This window comes from Tachysurus fulvidraco, chromosome 21 (assembly GCF_022655615.1).
Source record: "Tachysurus fulvidraco isolate hzauxx_2018 chromosome 21, HZAU_PFXX_2.0, whole genome shotgun sequence".
In the NCBI taxonomy this organism is placed as follows: Eukaryota; Metazoa; Chordata; class Actinopteri; order Siluriformes; family Bagridae; genus Tachysurus; species Tachysurus fulvidraco.
The window spans coordinates 18,432,222-18,451,745 of NC_062538.1; the positions used below are offsets into that span (position 1 = coordinate 18,432,222).

The 19,524-nt window shown below is 36.6% G+C and overlaps 1 protein-coding gene across 3 annotated transcripts; it reads left to right on the forward strand.

Moving 5' to 3' along the window:
- The first annotated feature begins 1,565 nt into the window (after positions 1–1,565).
- fam219aa (family with sequence similarity 219 member Aa) lies at positions 1,566–17,674 on the forward strand. 3 transcript variants are annotated; one of them, XM_027176199.2, is made up of 6 exons: positions 1,598–1,866; positions 10,534–10,633; positions 12,503–12,602; positions 13,877–13,957; positions 15,305–15,380; positions 15,886–17,674. In XM_027176199.2, the coding sequence occupies exons 1-6, from the start codon at positions 1,807–1,809 to the stop codon at positions 16,042–16,044; spliced, it is 576 nt and encodes a 191-aa protein (XP_027032000.1). In that variant the 5' UTR covers positions 1,598–1,806; the 3' UTR covers positions 16,045–17,674. The 3 variants fall into 3 exon arrangements, with proteins under 3 accessions (XP_027031999.2, XP_027032000.1, XP_027032001.1); XM_027176200.2 differs by having other exon boundaries at positions 1,617–1,866; positions 15,305–15,359; XM_027176198.2 differs by lacking the exons at positions 13,877–13,957; positions 15,305–15,380; positions 15,886–17,674 and adding an exon at positions 12,696–13,028 and having other exon boundaries at positions 1,566–1,866.
- The last annotated feature ends 1,850 nt before the right edge of the window (positions 17,675–19,524 follow it).

A 19,524-nucleotide genomic window follows, 5' to 3' on the forward strand; every position in this document is an offset into this window, starting at 1 on the left:
ATAAATAGTTATTATAAACTAATCTAAATACAAATTTTGTATTTTTTTAAAAATACATTTTATTAAATTTCTTATTTAGAAATTCAAATGTATTATTTTGATATTTGACCAAAACAAGCAAAAAGTCACAACTAACTAACCAACTACCTATTTAAACAAAGAAACAACCAATCAACAAACAAACAAATAAATAACTTGCTTATCAGTGATAGATAGATAGATAGATAGATAGATAGATAGATAGATAGATAGATAGATAGATAGATAGATAGATAGATAGATAGATAGATAGATAGATAGATAGATAGATAGATAGATGTGTATGAGTATTTAACTGTTTCCCCATTTACAGCTTAAATAATTTTTGCACACTTCTTGGCAAGGGTTTTCTGATTTTGGAGCATGCTTGTAGTGATTTGCCCATCCAGTGGAGGGTAATGATGTCTAGAAAAAAGGAGTCAGAAGGTGAATCTCCACTCTCTGTGCTTGTCTCAGTGCTGATAAACGCCAATATTGAGCTTCACCTTTATACATAAACTTACAGCACTATCTGCAGGACAAGTTGCATACTGCAGCATGTCCTGCAACTTACAGCACTATCTGCAGGACAAGTTGCATACTGCAGCATGTTACATGTGCCACGTTACAGCAATGTTTCTGCTAGCTGACTTTCCCCAAACCTTTTAGTAAGAAAGTCACTATGGATCTTGACATCAAACAAATAATATCAACTAAACATGGCTCTCATTATCATGCAGGCTATTTTACGGATTAAATAGATTTCATACTAGATCTTGAAATATGAATGAATGAATGAATGAATGAATGAATGAATGAATGAATGAATGAATGAATTAATGAATGAATTAATGAATGAATGAATGATGTGCAGTATGTTGTGCATTAGTGACAATCAAATCTGAAGCAGGGTTTGTTGACACTATACCGTGGTTTGGTGATAATATTAAACTGTAATTAAGACCTCATTGTAATTGTCATTCACGTTTTCTATTCAAACAAACAAACCACACATTTTTAGTTTATGAAAAAAACGAAAACACAAACAAACAAAACACACACACAAAAAAGATCCAAAATATAATGGATATGTTTGTGTAATAAATGTCTAATAAATGACAACATATGTTTATTTCCAGCTGTTATAGATCTTTGTTTATTCAGCAATACAGAGCAAAGCCTGTAGTTAAATTAATGAATTTGTTTGTTTGTTTTAAATTCATTTGTTAATCAATGTATTTATGCAATGACAATAAAATCTTCATGTCTTGACCAGAGCAAACGAATGCACAAATGAATAAAAGAAGAAGAAAAAGAAGGGGAAAACAAAAACAACAACAACAACAACAACAACAACAACAACAACAACAACAAAAACACACACAACGTTATGGGCGTGGTCTTATGAATTGATATTAACGCGTCAAAGTGGGCGGGATTTATATGTATCCGGAAGTGAATTGTTGACGTTACGCTATTCCCTTCCACCCGTATTCTGACAAACGTAGTCTGCTGCGTTCGGATTAGTTAGAAGGTTTGGGTTGTAGCTGATTGGCTGATACATAGCACTCATCAGCAGACCGGCTGCCTAAACGACGAATCGTTGCGCAGGAGGCGGGATTTCTAGGAATACGGGTGGACAAGAAAAAAACAACGCGTTGACGTTGAGTCACCCCTGAAATAACAGACTGACAACAAACTGAAATGACGCCGGATATATCCGAATGATTAAATGCGTTATCACAGTTACTATATCAGGTTAAACGTCGGAGATCTCGTGTTGCCAAAATGATGGAAGAAATCGACAGATTTCAGGTCCCACCAGTGAACTCGGAGATGCAGCCGTTGGTGAGTAGCATTATCACTTCTGCATAAACAGCACGATCACGTCTGGATCTCTTGAGTTCATCAGAAACACCAGGACCGAATGATAAAATAGTCAATATTCTCTCTGTACTGGTCACTAAGGCGCATCACAGTGTGGACCTTCATTTATATTGTTTACAGATGATCAGAACAAACGCCAGTGTTTCGCCAGCTGTGTGATAGTGTCTATTTTGTTACTTATTAAATAAACACATCGTTTTTGCCATCGTTTAAATATCCTACAGGAAACGAAGCACGTTTAAAAAAAAATAAAAACAAAAATCTACACCATGTTTTTTTTTTTGTTTGTTTGTTTGCTTTTTTTTGGGGTATACTATTTTCCTAACCTTTATATCCTTTAAAACTTTACCTTTTAAATATATTCATAAACATACTTCTTCTAAAAAATATATATATAATTATAATAAAATGTTATTTTATGACTAACGTGTGACACGTCATGCTTGAAATAAATCCTCTTCCACGAGTCAGCCATTATAGCTGGTTTTAGAATATGCAGATTTTTGATTCTCACAAATTTAAATTCACCCCTTTAAAATATTTGGAACGTTCCAGAAGTCACGTGATCATCAGAATTTTCTAGAGATCTTGTAAAGAAGAAAAGCTCAATGAAAAAAAAAAGAAAAGCTCAGAGTTTTTATTATTATTTTTGTAATTCAGAATTGAATAATCATTTTCTTTCTTTTTTTATGGTGCTTTTGATTCATGAGGATACGAAGTACAGCCTTGTTACAGAAACTGTAGATTAAAAGTTAACTATTAATTAATTAAAAAAAAATCAAGGTGAAAAAAGTTGATTTTTGAATTTTTTTTCTCTATTTTTTAATGTCTGTCTTGTACAAGTAACTTTAGAAAAATACGTAGAACAGGAGACGTCAACAAAAGTACAAACGTATAATGTGACCTAAGAAACACATCTGGAAAACTGACATCTGGTTCAGAATGCTGATCATTTTAAATGAAAAAAACAAACAAACAAAACAAAACAACAACAACAACAAGAAAAAAACATTAAGTGGATTGTTGCAGTTGCTGGTTAACCACTTTTACCAATTCTATTTGAATTATTGAAAAAAAAAGAGAAAGAATTAAAGAAAGAAAGAACAGCCCTGTTGATTTCTCTTATACCAACAACTCTGATAGTAATTACAGCTGTTCACTGTGGTGAACACGTTTCTGTCTTCTGATTGGTGGAAATTCTTAGGTTGTTTTTGACTTGTATTTAGTGTGTAAGCTTTGCTTAAACCTGGTAGCCCTGTACACTAGTTTAACTACTTAAAGTAGATATCTTTAACCTTTGTTAAATGCTAACGCATGGCTTTTATGAACGGATCACGCACATGGTGTCAATAATGTTTTTATTATCGTATCTTTATAATGCTGAAGGTTTTTATCAATTGCTAATTTCTTTTTGGTCCATTTCGAGACACTGCTGTGTTTTTTTCTGTATATTACTACAGCCTCATGCAATATGTCCCTAATAATTAAAAATAATTATCCAAAAAAAAAAAAAAAAAAGAAATATTAGATAAATAATATTTCTTCCAAAATAAGTTGAGCTAAAATGATCAAGACAGGCTTTTACAAAACATTTGCTTTATTATTGTATTATATATACATATATGTGTGTGTATATGTGTGTATTATTATGTATGTATATATAAATGATTATATAAATTATTAAATTGTTTTTTCTTCTTTAGCAATCGACCTAAAAGCCAAGCAGACTAAACAGTTTGTTATGTCTGAAATCATATCAGTCCTCTTCATTCAGTCTTCCACTTCCACAGCGATCAATCTTCCTGTCTGTGCACTTGACACGAGTGTGTGTGTAGTGTGTGTAGTGTGTTGAGCTCAGCTTGATATTTGCTCATTGAAATGGAGCTGGGATGAGGTGATAGAGCCTGGGGTGAGATTGTGCCTCTCTTTCATCCTGTCCCACTATTCAGAGAGCCAGCTGTTACCCTCTGCTACACTTTCTCATGCTAATTCCAGGTTTAAGGCTATTGTGTGTGCATAGACCTTAAAAATGGGTTGTGCCTCAATAGATGGATTTATTGTTATCTGTCTTTAGACTACTGTGCCGTAGAACTCTCTCATCTGATTGGTCAGGAGGTATCGGCACTAAGAGGAGTCTGGTTTGAAACAATTTTCACTTGAGTTGATTTGTTTCACATTTTTGGAAGGAGTCTCAAGCGTCAGCGCTTTCTCATAATGATGGGCGATACAAGACTATACCACAATATCTAAAGGGTATTTTTTTTTTGCAACACTCACACTCATCTTTTTGACTACAAGTCTTCTTTCTGGTTGATGCTTTATACTTCATGATATTCTGCTCAGTGTTTTTTTTCTTGAGGTGATGGAACAAATTCGATGGCTTTCCACCATTTGTCAATAAGGGATTTTGACACACTTTATGAATCACAGACGTTTGATTCACATCTGATCTGTATCCGAACCACTCATTTGTTTGGGGTGTAATTCTTCAACATTTCATATAGGGTTGTAACTCGACATTAAATGTAACTATAACTGGATAATAAAGTGTAAGAAGAGTAAAGCATGTATAAGAAAATGTGCTGGTGTTGGAAAATATTCAACTTTAATATAGTGATATTAATCTGGCTCCTGTCACTTTACTCTGAATGCATGCAAAGTAAACTAATACATCACCTTAACTTTATCTCAGTGATCACAGTGGGAACAGACAAGGGTCAGAGAAGTGCTTGCTTACTTGTTAGTGGGGCAACAAGGGCTGTACACATAGTGTATGTGTCCTGTAAAGATGTCTTGATTAGCTAAGAGATTCGGTTAACTATTTTCTACTCCTGCGAGAAACTAAAAAGGCTTGCTTTAGCTAGCTTGAGAGTGAAAAATCTAGCTTATTGTGCCACAACATATATAACTCAACATACTTCATATACACATACGTAATTCGCTAATAATTAAAGGGATTAGAATGGAAAAAAATCTAGAGGTTGCAATGGAGATGCTTTCTGTAATGAGTCATTAATTAATGTTTATACAGATATAAAAAGTACATCTGAACAATCCGAACACGAACAACTACTCATTCTTCTGATCTGTTCCGGCATCTGTACGTTGTGAAATCGAAAGCCGTCTGAGCGTTAAAACACACTCGTTTTCTTTAGAGGGAGGTGTTGACATGAGAAGAGCCCTCGATGATGTAGGAGATCTCTGAACAATTTTTTTTTTTGTGCTTCACATTGTTCACATGAAAATTCTAACATTCATCCCTGCCAACTTTGTAAGTACTGTATAGCTGGTTTAAAAAAAAAGAGATTTTATTTATTTATTTATTTATTTTTTGCTGTCAGATTTGGCATGTCGACTTTTTTCGTTCAAGACAAGATTACACGGATCTTTTTCACAGCTGTCAGTCGAGCTGAATTATTTATCATTCCATGTGTTGCCTGTATCCTATAAATCGGCACACGTCTGTCTGTACTTCTTTCAGACTTTTCCTAAAAGAATATACAGTAGACGCCATGTTGTCCACTCACACTCAATATTATCTCGACATTTCGACAGGCTTTTCCCAGTGTCCCAGTGTTCCTTGCTTTATTGCGCATGGACATGTCCTGAAGCAGATTGAGAGTTCCAATGGGACCACCCACCACTACCAGGCGTGAACATGTTCCTCAAAATCACAGCTCAGTCTCATCCTGATTGTTCCTCCGAGGTGCAGAAAGAAGAGGTTTTACCGAAAACCTGATTTTTTTTTTTTAGATGCTGAATCAATAGACTTCTGTATTCTTTGGAAGTGTTTGCAATATCGTAAAGGTTTTATTGTGATTTGCCAGGCAATTAAATTCTCATTATACGATACAATTTTTTTTTGATATCCGCAGGTGAACGAACAAAATATTTTTTTTGCACATTTTTTTAAAAATTTTTTTGTTGTTGTTTTGTTTTTGATTTTTTTGGCTAATGTGAATGAACTAAAAAGTGAGAAGCGAGAAGATTTTATTTTTGACAATACCACAGCTAGAGACGGCATACTCTAACTCTCCAGTCAATCACAGCAACATAGCCAATCATGGGGCACTAGACAAATTGCAATACTACATTAGCAGCAGTTTAAAAAATGTCATCGGCCACCACATGTCTCAGAGAAGAGCATTTGAAATCCTGCACATCCTTAGTTGGTAGATGTGGTATGATTCGTAAGCTGGTTGGTAGGTGGGAATCGGCAAGCGATCATATTATGGAGAAATTTACGAGAAAAATACAATCAATAACAAAAACTATTGCATTTTTGTAAGTTCTTAGATCTTTGGGAGACAATTTAAAGTCAGTATCAGTTTAAAGTCAGAAGTATCGAGAACACTATTAGTTCAATAGCTAAGATCCGGTGAACCAGTAACCAGAAGGTTATAAGTGTAAATTACACCTTTTAACTACAGGGGTTTTATCTTCTGAACAACATGTAGCTAAGGCTATTTACAGAGATGAATAAAAACTTTATTTTCCTCTTTGCAGTCTTTTCAAATTCACAGTTTAATCATTACTCGTCTAGGCTTTTCCCCAGCAGCTAAACTTTAGCACGTCCAGCTTTGAGAAACAGGCTGTCAGGGTGAGCGAACAAAATGTTTCCTACTTTCCAGCATGGCTGGTAAATCAATGGAGACATTTTATCTCAATTACTTTTATTACCTCCACACATTTGGCGTGTAGATGGGTGTTAATTTCAAGCCCAGGGGGTGAATACTGAATAAGAAGCTGAGAGTTTTTAGTTTTGGTCTGTGGATAGCTATGTTTTTAGTAGGGTTGTTATTTTGGAGTGTAGGGTCCGTTCTTCTATAGGAGATTAGGTTTCTTATGGAGATTAGGGTGTAGGTTGTTCTTTTGGAGAGTTTGGTTGTTCTACTAAGGAGTAGGGTTGTTCTGTTAGAGAGTTGGGTTCTGCTGGAGCATAGGGTTCTTTTAGAGAATAGGGTTGTTGTGTTTTGAGAGTAGAATTGTTCTTTTGGACAGTAGAATTGTTCTTGTGGAGAGAAGAGTTCTTCTGTTGGAAAGTAGGATTTTGTTGGAGAGAACGGTTCTTTTGGAGATTAGAATTTTTCTGTTGGAGAGGTGAAGAGTAGAATTTTTCTGTTGGAGAGTAGAATATTTCTGTAAGAGAGTTGGAGAGTAGAATATTTCTGTTGGACAGTACAGTTGTTCTATTGGAGAGTATATTTGTTAGAGAGGTGGAGAGCAGAACTTTTCTGTTGGACAGTAGGGTTATTCATGTCTCACAGTTTCACAGTGAGTCACTGACCGATGATTATTATCTCACAAACTATAATGTATTTTCATCTAATACCCAAGTTTCCTGTGGTTCTCGTCTCATAACACCTTCTATAGCAGTATGTGCTTTATTTTAAATTGATATTTTACTAGCATTGATATTTGACTAGCTTGTGATTTTGTGGAAAATATTAAACCACAACTCCTCTATTTCTATTGACATACAATGAACAGTCTTAAAGTGTCTCTCTCTGATCATGTGACCTCTCTTTACCTCAGCTGTATTTGTATGAGCCTCTTTATTGTACTCTACATCACTGGCTCGAGGTTTTTAAGACAAGGTCGGACATTGAGCTTGCAAGAATGCCTAGCTTTGTTTCAGTTCTGTGTTCCACTTAGGAACCCTAGTCAGAAAGTAAACATGGTCTGACAGCTAGTGTGGCTATATGCTGTGAGCAAGCTACTCTGTTCTGATTGGTCTGTGACATTTACCCACGGTGCCTCGTGGCCTCCTGTAATGAGGCCAGGCTTGTGCTTATAATAAGAGCTCTGTTGGCAGAGAGTATTAGTCTCTCTCTCTCTCTCTCTCTCTCTCTCTCTCTCTCTCTCTCTCTCTCTCTCGTGTTTTCTCTCTCTCTCTTTAACAGACGCCTTCTGTTTGCTTCCCAGTTTCCACCAAGGGCCCACAAAGTAAACAAAAAGCTGGCATGGTCTTATGGAGGAAATACTAGGTGGTAGCTATGGCATCAGGAAACCTCCCATCTATCTTTGTTTTCTTTCTCTTTTTTTTTTTTTGGAGCAAAAACAACCTCGGAAAAGGAAGGATGTACTGTATTTAGCAACAAGCGTTTACACCTTAACATTTTCATAGCATCCTCTTTAAAGCTACATTATCCCTTTAGGAAATATCTTGCTTAAAAGCTTTTCCAAAACAAGTACTGTTCCTGTAAGATAGATGAATTTTGAATTTTGTTAAAGGCACGGTGCACAAGGTTTAAAAAATGCTTCAGAAAACCGAATCAGGCCGACTAACAGAACAAACGTGTAGCCAATTAGCAGAAAGGGGTGTGTCTTCTTAATATGTGGCAGAGAGAGTGTTCAGTGCGCATCAGTTCAGTAAAGTGCACAGGTCTAACATTAGCCGAAAGCGATTGAAAGATTGACTGCAAGTCTTTGAGCCTGCAACATGTGCACATGCTCCAAGTCTTCTGTTTCCAGGTGTTTATAGCAGCAACGTTACGACCTCTGCCTCTAACGTTACCTCTGCCTCGGGTTCTAGGTGTTGAACGTCGTCTTCCACGTGAAACGGCACAAAACCTTTCACGGTACAACACACAGTACTACAAAAACACATTTGACGTGTATTACCATAGTATTACTGATTGAGTTAATTTATCGATAAAAATATCCCCTCGGCCAGCTGCCCCAGCAGGTTCCGCCATAATAGTTGCCTGGGTTGCGTATTTATGTGTGGGGCGGAGCTAACAAAACAGGGGTGACACCCATTTGGGTTAGGGGCGTGTTTGTTTTGGTGATTTCAAATGTCAACATTGGCTTTCGGAGATCGTGCACCTCGCCTTTAAGTTTGAAGTTTTTTAAGTATAAGAAAAATCTCATCACGGGTTTCAAAGCAAACTGGAATCCCAACTAGTGTTGTTTGTTTGGATCAGAAAAGGAAACAAGATTGCATTTTATTATCGTGTCTGTATTAGATCTTTAAAGAAAGTCCATTGTTAGCCTAAACGTGGACATATTTTGTCTGTTGAGATCATCTAGCCACAAGTTTCGAAATCCTGAATGTTACAAGCTGACTCTTACTCATATGATGTTATTCTATATATAGATGTATTCTGTCCTGCCAAAAAACATACAACTCAAAATGACAGTAATCTGGATGTATTTCAGGATTCATTAGAAGGATTAGTAGCCTATTAGCAGTCACTTTAAAAGAGAACACAAAACGGTATGAAAGGACAGCCAAAAGAAGCAGTACAAGAAGCCTTTTGATTACTTTGAGTAGGTTTTTCTGAGCATCGAATAAATAATGCACAAAACCAAACACCATTCAAAGGCTATCAAACATATAGTTCATATAAAATACTGTAACTAGGATTTGTGTAAATTTGCTAAACGTTCCTCTGCAAGGAATCTTTAAGGAGTAAACAGGAAAAAAATTATTTGTGCGTAATCAGTAAGGTGTATCGATATCTTCTTTGAGGCATTAATCACTGAACGGTTAAAGTGGGACAGGCTCTGAGAGGAAGATTAAAGATGGGACTGCTGAGTCATGGTGTAAAAGTAGACTAAGACCAGATTAATCAACACTCGCTGCCTGTCTAGACAGTCTCTGGACTGTTTATGCACAGCCTTTTTTTTTGCTGTTTCTTTGTTTCTTCTCATGCTATATGTGCAGAGCTTTTGGAGATTAGCAATCTAGGGTAAAGTAAATAAATTCCCTCAAACCAGTATTGCATTTCCACACAGCAAGTATTGAACAAATGTGTATTATGGCTTTATCACTGTGTCACACATCTAGGGTGGGTGTTCCTGGGATGTGCCTCGAGCTGGGTTGCTGAAGAATTTTATCTAAAAAAAATTAGTCCATCCATCCATCCACCCACCCATTTTCTGTACCACATATCCTACACAGGGTCACAGGGAGCCTGGAGTCTATCCCAGGGGACATGGGGCACAAGGCAGGGGACACTCTGGACAGACTACCAAACTATCACAGGACACACACTATCACACACCCATCACACACCCTCATTCACCCATTCACACACCACAAATAATTTAGAGATGCCAAATCAGCCTACAACGCATACATTTAGAATGGGGGAGGAAACTGGAGTACCCCAAGGAATCCCCCAATCTCCATGAACATGACAACTCCATGCACACTGAGTGAATGACAGAATGAAACCCTCAACTTACTAAGTCACCATAACCCCCATACTTATATGGTTGTTCATGAATTCAGAAAATATTCCATTACTAGACCTTTTAACTTTGGAATCTGCTGCTGTTGTTTTGGTCTTGTTTGTTTATACCACCATGTCATTGAAATTCATCAACGATGCAGATGAAAGCACGGAGGTATCGGAAGTACAATGACGGGAATGCACTGTACTCTTAAGTAGACAGCATATTAAATTAGGCGCATGAAAGATCGAATTACATTAGCTAGCTAAATTTAGCAAGCAAGTGAACAAAAATATGAACACCGCTGACATCAGATACATGATTTGAAGCCCTCGTTAATATCAGTAGAAAGTTTTGAGACTAATTAGAATAGCAGGCCTCGGTATATTTGTATCGCCAGTTATCGAATTCCTTTTTGTTTAACGTTGTGTTTCTTTGTACGTCAAGGATCCGTCTGAGACGTCCACGTTAGAGGCTGACTCAGAATCAAGAGGGCCCGAATCCGTGCCCATCAACTACAAGCCTTCTCCACTTCAAGTAAAGATCGGTGAGCTATCCTTGTATTAAGTTGCTAACCTGTTAAGGTTTTGCAGGTCAGAATGTTCTGGATGTGAAATAATTGAGGTCAGCTATTAGTCAAATATCTAGGCAGTTGTTATATATTTGCTGATAGCACACATACTGTGAAGCAAGAACACTAATTAGCAGCTCCTATTGCCTCAGACTTCATTGCATGAACCATGACGTACAATCAATATCTGTTGCTGAGTGCGGATCACATTGTTTTCTATTTTGGGTGACGAGTCACGGCTTATGGATTGTGCAAAGGCTTAGCAGACATGTCTTTCCAAAATCCAGCAAAAAAAAACAAAAAACAATATAGGCCCAAGTCTGTTTGGGTAATATTATCATCAGTTCTATAGTTTATTAAAAGTCCAGTGTGTTAATACAGTATTTAATGTCCTGTTTTCTTCAGGTTTTGTCTATTATTAAGATCAGATAATAAGATCTAAATATAAACGAAATTAAGATAAGATAAGAATAAAGATAGTATTGAAAAACAGTTGCCAATCTGAAAACATAAAAACGATCTATTTCTGTAAGCATTAATAATTTATGTATTCAGTATCACAGAAAGTTAAAAGTTCTTATTAATAGAAGCTCTTATTGCTAAATAGTCACTTTAATTGGAACAACTGTACACTTGATCCATTTTTTTATAGTTCATTATAGAGATTAGAGTTTCGGTGTCCATCGTAGCCTCAGATTGCAGTTCTTGGATGACAGGAGCAGAACTCAGTGTGGGCTTCTGAGAGTTTTGAAATGTGTGTTACATTTTCTGCTCACTATATGTAAAGAGTGTTTATCGAAGACTCTTCAGACTTCCAGTCATCGGGCAGTTCTCTTCTGACCTCAGCTAATCTGCTACTGACTGGATGTTTTTTGTTTTTCGCACCATTCTGTCTAAAATCTAAAGACTGCTGTTTCCAATCTAAATCCTACTAATCCCATGAGGCCAACAGCATTTGGTGTGAAATGTTTAAACCAACACATTTGACCAGAGCAACCAAGGCACTGAGATCACATTCAGCATCTTTGATGCAAACATTATCCTAAGCACTTTACCCCGTATCTGCATGCGCATTGTTCAGTATGCTGCTGCCACATGATTGGCTGATTGGATAAATGCCAGAATAATCAGGCGTACAGTAATACCCCTTACACAGGTGCTGGTTCAGAGCTAGTGCTGGTGCTGGTTCAAAGTTCCACTGGCGAACCTTTTAAGAACCGGTTTGCCTTTCCATCGGCTAGAGAGCCATCACAGACCCGAGTCTAACGTCACTGTATACGTGTCACGTTTCCCAGCAACGTTAGCGCAGCAACCGCAAACACAAACACAACATCAACAATGGCAGATGTTGCTTTATTATTAATGCTCATGGCTTTGTGAACCTACATGTACGAATCCAACGTGTACGTGCAGCTCCATGTAATTTGTATAAATGAAGTTTGTAATCGAGAAAGTACATAACGTTATTTTATCATTAACACAGAAAAAAAGTTAGCCTTAGTATGTAGCTACCTACTATCATGTGTGCTGATAATGTATCATATCGCGGTAAAGTAAAAGTGTATTAAACATTAGTATACTTAAGGTACATTATCAAATACGCTAACAGTAGCCCCGCCCACAGCCCCTGATGTAAGCGGTTCTTAAGTCTAGACCAGCAACGTTTTGGTGCTACTTAAGAACCACTTTTCCTGTTTCAGAGTCGGTGCTTTGGCGGTCGAAACAGAAAGAACTGGTTCTAAATTAGGCTCTGGGTCCGAACCAGCACTCAAACTTCCTCGGTGGAAAAGGGGCATTAAAGTGGCCAGTGAGTGTATATTCAATGTGTTTTCTCTCTGGTTGCAGAGAAACAGAGAGAGTTGGCCAGAAAGGGCTCGGCGAAGAACGGAACGGCAGGTAGCCCGGTCAATCAGCAGCCCAAGAAAAATGTTATGGCCAGAACACGGTAAGATGACCCTTATATATATGAAAATATATCACATGCTGCCATCAATAGTTCTGTTGGACATTGTAACTATAGAGCTGGAACAACTTGCAGCTCTGCTGAAGCGCAAGAACAGAAAGTGCGAACGCTAATGAAAGGCAGAGAGAAGACAAGTCATCGCACTCCTACTGGGATTAGAAGAAATGAGAACACAGTGACTGGTGTCGGCCAGCAGATAAGTCTCCTCAGAGAGAGCGGACAAGCGGACAGACTGCAGATTAGGCCGAGCTTTTGTTCTACATGGAGGGAAACAGGAGTACAGACTTTCTCCTGCAGGCTTTTTCTTACTTTTTTAGATCAGCCAACAACGGTCAATTTTTTGCTATTGGTTGCATCATGTCAGGTTTTTTACAGGCTTATTAAAATGTGTAAAGTTTGAAGTATGAGTTGAAGTAACAGCAGAGAGCTCTTGTTTAAGTTACCGATTTTCTTTGGAGAATTGCTATTTCATGGTTAGAGTTCTAATTAGCAAGCCCTGGTGGATAGAATGAATGAATAAATAAATAAAAACATAACCTAGTTCTTGCTACATTTATGTCTTGGATATTTTTTCTACTATCTTTCTTCATTAGTTCAAGTATAAAGTAATTAATTATATGTATAGAATCGTATTCTAATGAACAGGAGTGTTTATGCAGCAGATTCACAGATCTCATTATCCAAAGTGCTGAATCTGAAGGATATAATACTTGAAATGTGAAAATGGCTGTATGACCATCTGGGTAATACCAAAAATCTGATAATGTAATATCGTGATAAATTGTGTTACAGTTGGCTTCATTGTAGTCTATTATTATTATTATTATTATTATTATTATTATTATTATTATTATTATTATTTTTATTATCTTATAATAGATCTTATTGAAATCTTTGTCAAATTTATTTTTTCTGAGGTAAAAATTTTGTTTGAATGGCAAAAAATATTCAGAATATTTTAAAAACTATATTAACAGAGATGTCATGTAGGTCTATGTAAGAGATTTTTTTTCTTGATTTATTGAAGTGTATATTTTAAGGACTTTTTTAAAACTGTAGTTTGGAAGCAAATTTATAGATTGTGGTTGAGCTTTTCTTCTATTGCATTACCTTATATCAGACATTTAATTTATAACTGTTTAATGCTTTGGATAAAAAACAGCTAGCTCAAGATCGCAGCATAAGTGACATGCTAAAGCCTCTGCTTTGTTTTTATCCTTTGATTTAACAGAACTGTTTTCTTGTTTCTGCTGTAGGTTGGTCGTTCCTAATAAAGGTTACTCATCTTTAGACCAGAGTCCTGACGAGAAGCCCTTGGTAGCACTGGATACAGACAGGTATCATAAATTTAAGCATTTCAAAGTCATTTTTTCACTAAACGTACAGTACGGGAGCTTACTTTAGCTGTAATCTCAAATGAGTCAACTGAAAGTCCATTCTAATCAAGAGACTTAAGTAACAAATGTATCAGATCTCACACCCATGTGAGAAATTTCCATCCATAAAAGCAGGTTAATTAACCCAGATGACCTAACTATGGTCTTGTTGCACATGGGAATCTAAATAATTGGTTTTCGGCTTTTCTGAACCGCTTTCAACTTTTGTAATGATCTGCTAATAATGTTCATATAAAAAAAAAAGAACAAAAACACATGAAAAGTTTTGTCCGCTTTGTCAATTCTCAGATTTGTTGGAGAGACATTGCACATTTCATACTTGCACATCTGTACATACATACATACATTTTGTCTAAATGTTTACTGTTACTTCAATCGCGCATTTCTCACACTTGCAAATTTGTACATACAATTGTCTATATTTGTATATGTATATTTCATATGTATATTTAAACTGCACATTTCACATAAATGTGTACATACAATTATACTGTATAGGTCATTCTGTTAGACTGTGGAGCTTCTGGCACTAAAACAAATTCCTCGCATGTGAAAACATGCCTGGCATTAAAGCTGATTCTGATTCTGATTCTGATTCGTCACATTTTTCCTCTCATCTTTAACTGTCCTTATTAATCAGATTAATAGCTAATTTAATAGCTAACTTAATAGCTATATGAAAACACAATCATAATTGGACCTCACTGATCACACCAAATTGCTGCTGCATTCTCCGTTCTGATTGGTCAGGATGAGTCGTAACATAACGTTCTAGTCAAACCAATCAGAATCGAGAATTCATAAAGATTTAAAATCCTGCTGTTTGACAAACTTAACAAGGCCACTGATCTACTGCCTTCACCGATGTTAGCCAATATGCCAATAACAAGGTTAAGTGTAAAACTGCATCAGATTATGAACCTCCAGGAGTAATTGGTAATTGTTAAGTACGAGCAGAACCCAGGATTCCCTTTACACACAGTTTTTACAATCATCCAGGTTTAAAGTGGATCTCAAGTGTGAAAAGCTTAATAAAAGATTCTGTCCTGTGGAAATTTTTCTCACTGTGATGTAATGTTATGATGTCAGGCCATTGGGTCATCCATTAGATCACCCATCTTCTCTCTCTCTCTTTCTTTGTCTCACTGCTCCACCTCTTCTTGTCTCTGTGTACTTTACTGTAGTTAAATTTTTTACCTTTCTTTCTCTATTTGGTCTTTTGTTCTCTTCTGCCCTATCTTTTTTAGCTGCTTTTGAATTGTTATCTTTTTTTGTCATTTTTTTTAGCGATGACGATTTCGACATGTCCAGATACTCGTCGTCAGGATACTCCTCTGCCGAGGTGAGATCCGTGAGGGAACAGGTACCGGTGCATTACACTTTGACCTCTGATTGCTTCTCATCATCATCAACCTTCAGTACTGTCCTGAAATTTCGAAATATTGTTTTCAAATTTTCTGTCCCATTATTCGCAATAACTAAAGAATTGATCCATTTTTTTCTACCATAAACTCCAGCAAAATTTGTATTTATCCATTTATGTGCGTGCACTTGTTCCAACAGCTCGTAAACAGGTTATGAGATATGTTAAGGGAGTTTTTAAGCTATTTACTGTAAGCAAAAGAAAACGTTTCAGGAACAGGAATGAACTTGTCTGGAGATCTTTCACAACATTATGATTATAAACCCATAAATAAAGTATGCGACTGTCTTGAGTAAATAAAAAAGGACATCAAATCAACACATTATATTAATTTATACATCCTGTGGATTTTGTTTATTCACTTTTGTGTCCTATGATTTTATGTATTCAAAGGTTTTTTCGATCTCTTGTCTAACTCCGTCTCTCCTGCTTTTGTCCTATTCAGCAAATCAACCAAGATCTAAACATCCAGCTCCTGAAAGACGGCTACCGCCTGGACGAAATCCCAGATGACGAAGATCTCGATCTGATTCCTCCTAAATCAGTCAACCCTACGTGCATGTGCTGCCAAGCGACCTCCTCTTCAGCCTGTCAGATCCAGTAGCCCTGTATTCACTTACCCCACAGCCCCTTTTACCCAGAACCCCCTCGACTTTTAACCCTCGAGTCACTACTAAAAAAATTAATAAATAAAGCCGTTATCCTACAACTAATATAGGAAAAAAAAATGTCAGAAGGAAAGGCAGAAATAATAATGAGTCATTGGTTCCTCCTATGGTAGGATATGGTGTCGGTATCACCGCCTGAGGGAGTTAGATTTAGTTAGGGAAGTGTATTGTATGTTGTGTATAGGATGCAGTGATAAAAATTAATGCGTATTTTAAAGGGAGAAAGTAGTAAGACGTTTATTTGTAGGAACATTTCACACAAAGGTATTCTGTAAAATATTTAAAAAAAAAAAAAAAGATTCCGTTACAGTTTATTGTTTGTTTTTGGATGTCTTGATGCACAATGATTTTCAGATATTGGGATGTGAGGAAGAATTTTTTATTATTATTATTATTATTATTTTTTAATTAGGTTTTAGACAAACTTTAATAGGAAGACCTGCACCACTTTTTATTCCAGCAGTAATCTAATCAGCCAGTCCTGTAGCAGCAGGGCGATGCAGATACAGGCCAAAAGCTTTACATTACGTCAAACATCAGAAGGAGGAACTGTGATCTCAGTAAAATCGACCGTGTCATTGTTTTTGTTAGTGCCAGTCTAGCAAATACTCAAACCAGATTATCGGTCAGCACCAACTCACTGAGATTGGTGCACATTATTTCTGTTCTATATGTACGTATAAAAATGAACTAAAGCTCTTGGCCTGCATTTGTACGACTTCCTGTATTCCACCGTTCCGCTCGACGGACAGATCGAAACATCGCATGAATGAACGAGTGTACAGGTGTTCCTATTAACGTGGCAGTTGACGTGGTACGATAAAACAATATCAAAAGCTTTCACGAGGTCCAAATTGACGCAAATGACGGAGGGAAACCGAAATGTACGCAATTAGGTCATTTTTTTCACTCCTTCGACAATTTTTTTACGTTTAATGTATTATTATTTTTAATTTTTTAAATTTCTTTTAGCTGCTGCTCATCTTGTTAATTACATGAGCTCCTGTTTACCGAGTATGAAGGTATTGATGGGAAATTAAGGGAAATGAGAACTGACTTCTTATGACTTACAATGTGCTGTAATATCGGAATTAGATGGCATTTCTTACTACTGAAAAGCCTACAACTAAGGTTGAGTCTGGGTTTATTGCACAAATACATATCATGTCATGCGAAACAAAAAAAAATGATCACAGTTATCACAAATTTATGATAAAAGGTGACACTGTTACAGCTAGACACAGTATTCAGGGGTGCCAATATTTATGGATATAACTATAAAATATATGATTTTTGACTTCTTTTTTACAGTAAAGCCGAAGATATCTGAAAACTTTAAAATGACATATGTTTTGGATAAAGATAAAAAAAAGTTCCTTCACCAAAAGGGAAAGGACGTGGGCCGTAAAACTGTAGCATTTGTTTTGTGTCAAGAGTTGAGAGAAAAAAAAAACGGATGGGATTTTTCCTTTTTTACTAGGTTGTTTTGTTAGAAATATTGGCACCCCTACAGAAAGCATTTACGGCTCCTTCCCGTATGACAGGATTCCGTTTGACATTTCTTCTCACAAACATTTACTTTATATACTTTTAGCCAAAGACTAGTGAATTATTTCTTGTTTGGACTGTGATCTGGACCACAACAGTGTGACCGAAAAACATTAGCAACACGACAAGATTTAGGGACACTATATAACAAGAGACACTGTATATAACACAATAAATTGATGGCAGTACTGTTGACATACACAGTATTATTTTCATTAGTACTATTATTAAGGAAAAAAGTAATATTCATTACATGACTATACTGTATGTAATGGTGCCCTGATGATGATGATGATGATGATGATGATGATGATGATGATGATGATGCTGTTATTCCCAGCCACAAACACTACAGCTTTAGGGTAACATACCATATACAGGTGAATAAATGTAGACTTTTATACATACTGTTTAAATCGCTATGCTAATTAAACAACCGAAACTGTATTTTAGCAAAGATCAAAACGATGAGTCTCTACTAGGACAAGTGAATAGTAACTAGATTGAAGGTAAACTCATTGAAGTGCCCGATTAAGAAGTGTTTACACACTAATCTGCTTTCGGTATCTGCTTACGTACTGTGATATCTATCAACTACATTTCAAAACTACAGAAACGTGCACAACTCAATAGTATTGAATTACGAAAAGTATTTATTTTTTAGCAGTAGTTAGGACACTATAACTTGCCTTTTCCCTCTCTGTTTTTCTTCTCTCTGCACCTGAATTTGTGTTACCTGTATTTCCGAATTGCTTTGTAAATGTAAGCCCTTTTTCTTTGGTTTCCGTTGTCCTCACCTGTCCTGGTCCGCTGAATTACAGTATGCCTTAAGTCAGAGTCTGTAAAACATTATTTATTGTGTGTGGTTTGTTTTAATTTATTGAAACAAATGAGACAGAATGCATTTTAACATAGGCACATTGTATTTTTTTTCTTATCAGTATCATGTCTATAAATAATGTGAACAGTTTAAATACCAATATTTAACAATGTTGTAGTGTAGCATATCAATAAAAATATCTGGCACTAAGAATTGCGGTCTTTTTGTGTGTTTGTTGGGGTGTAACACAATAAAAGTTTGTGTATTTGTACTGTAAATATCTGGAACCGGATCTGCATTCACAGTGGGCATGGCCAAATCAGTTTTTTTTTTTTTTTTTAAATATAAACCAAATACAGCATACCATATGCTCCAGAACTCAATGAAAAACACTGTGTGGGGGAAATTGTTCTTCCCCATTGTTCTCTATTAAAAATATAAAAAGAGTTGGTTTTAATATAGTTTGTACCCACCCATGATATTTTCTAGATTAGTTCAAGCTAAAGTTAGCTAGAACTAGCTAAATTAAAGCTAGTATTTTTAAGAATGTAAACAAACCTGGAGGTGTGAGGAGAACGTGCTAACCTCTAAGCCCCCCCGGATTAGTGGTTAGCACGTTCGCCTCACCCCTCCAGGGTCGGGGTTCGATTCCTGCCTCTGCCTTGTGTGTGTGGAGTTTGCATGTTCTCCCCGTGCCTCGGGGGTTTCCTCCGGGTACTCCGGTTTCCTCCTCCGGTCCAAAGACATGCATGGTAGGTTGATTAGCATCTCTGGAAAAATTGCCTGGAGTGTGTGAGTGAATGAGAGAGTGTGTGTGCCCTGTTATGGGTTGGCACTCCGTCCAGGGTGTATCCTGCCTCGATGCCTGAGATAGGCACAGGCTCCCCGTGACCCGAGATGTTCAGATAAGTGGTAGAACATGAGTGAGCGAGTGAGTAAACAAACCAGTAGCCTAATGTAAACCACTGTGACCCTGATCAGGCAGTTACGAAGATGTTGTAAATGCATCATGCATCCTACTGTTAGTTTTAACAAAAGATTCTTTAAA

Excerpts from the sequence above, each read along its gene's own strand:
- fam219aa (XM_027176198.2), top strand. The coding sequence starts at position 1,807 with ATGATGGAAGAAATCGACAGATTTCAGGTCCCACCAGTGAACTCGGAG. Across the intron at positions 1,867-10,533 it reads ACTCGGAGATGCAGCCGTTG|GATCCGTCTGAGACGTCCAC; the intron begins GTGAGTAGCATT and ends TTGTACGTCAAG. Across the intron at positions 10,634-12,502 it reads TCCACTTCAAGTAAAGATCG|AGAAACAGAGAGAGTTGGCC; the intron begins GTGAGCTATCCT and ends CTCTGGTTGCAG.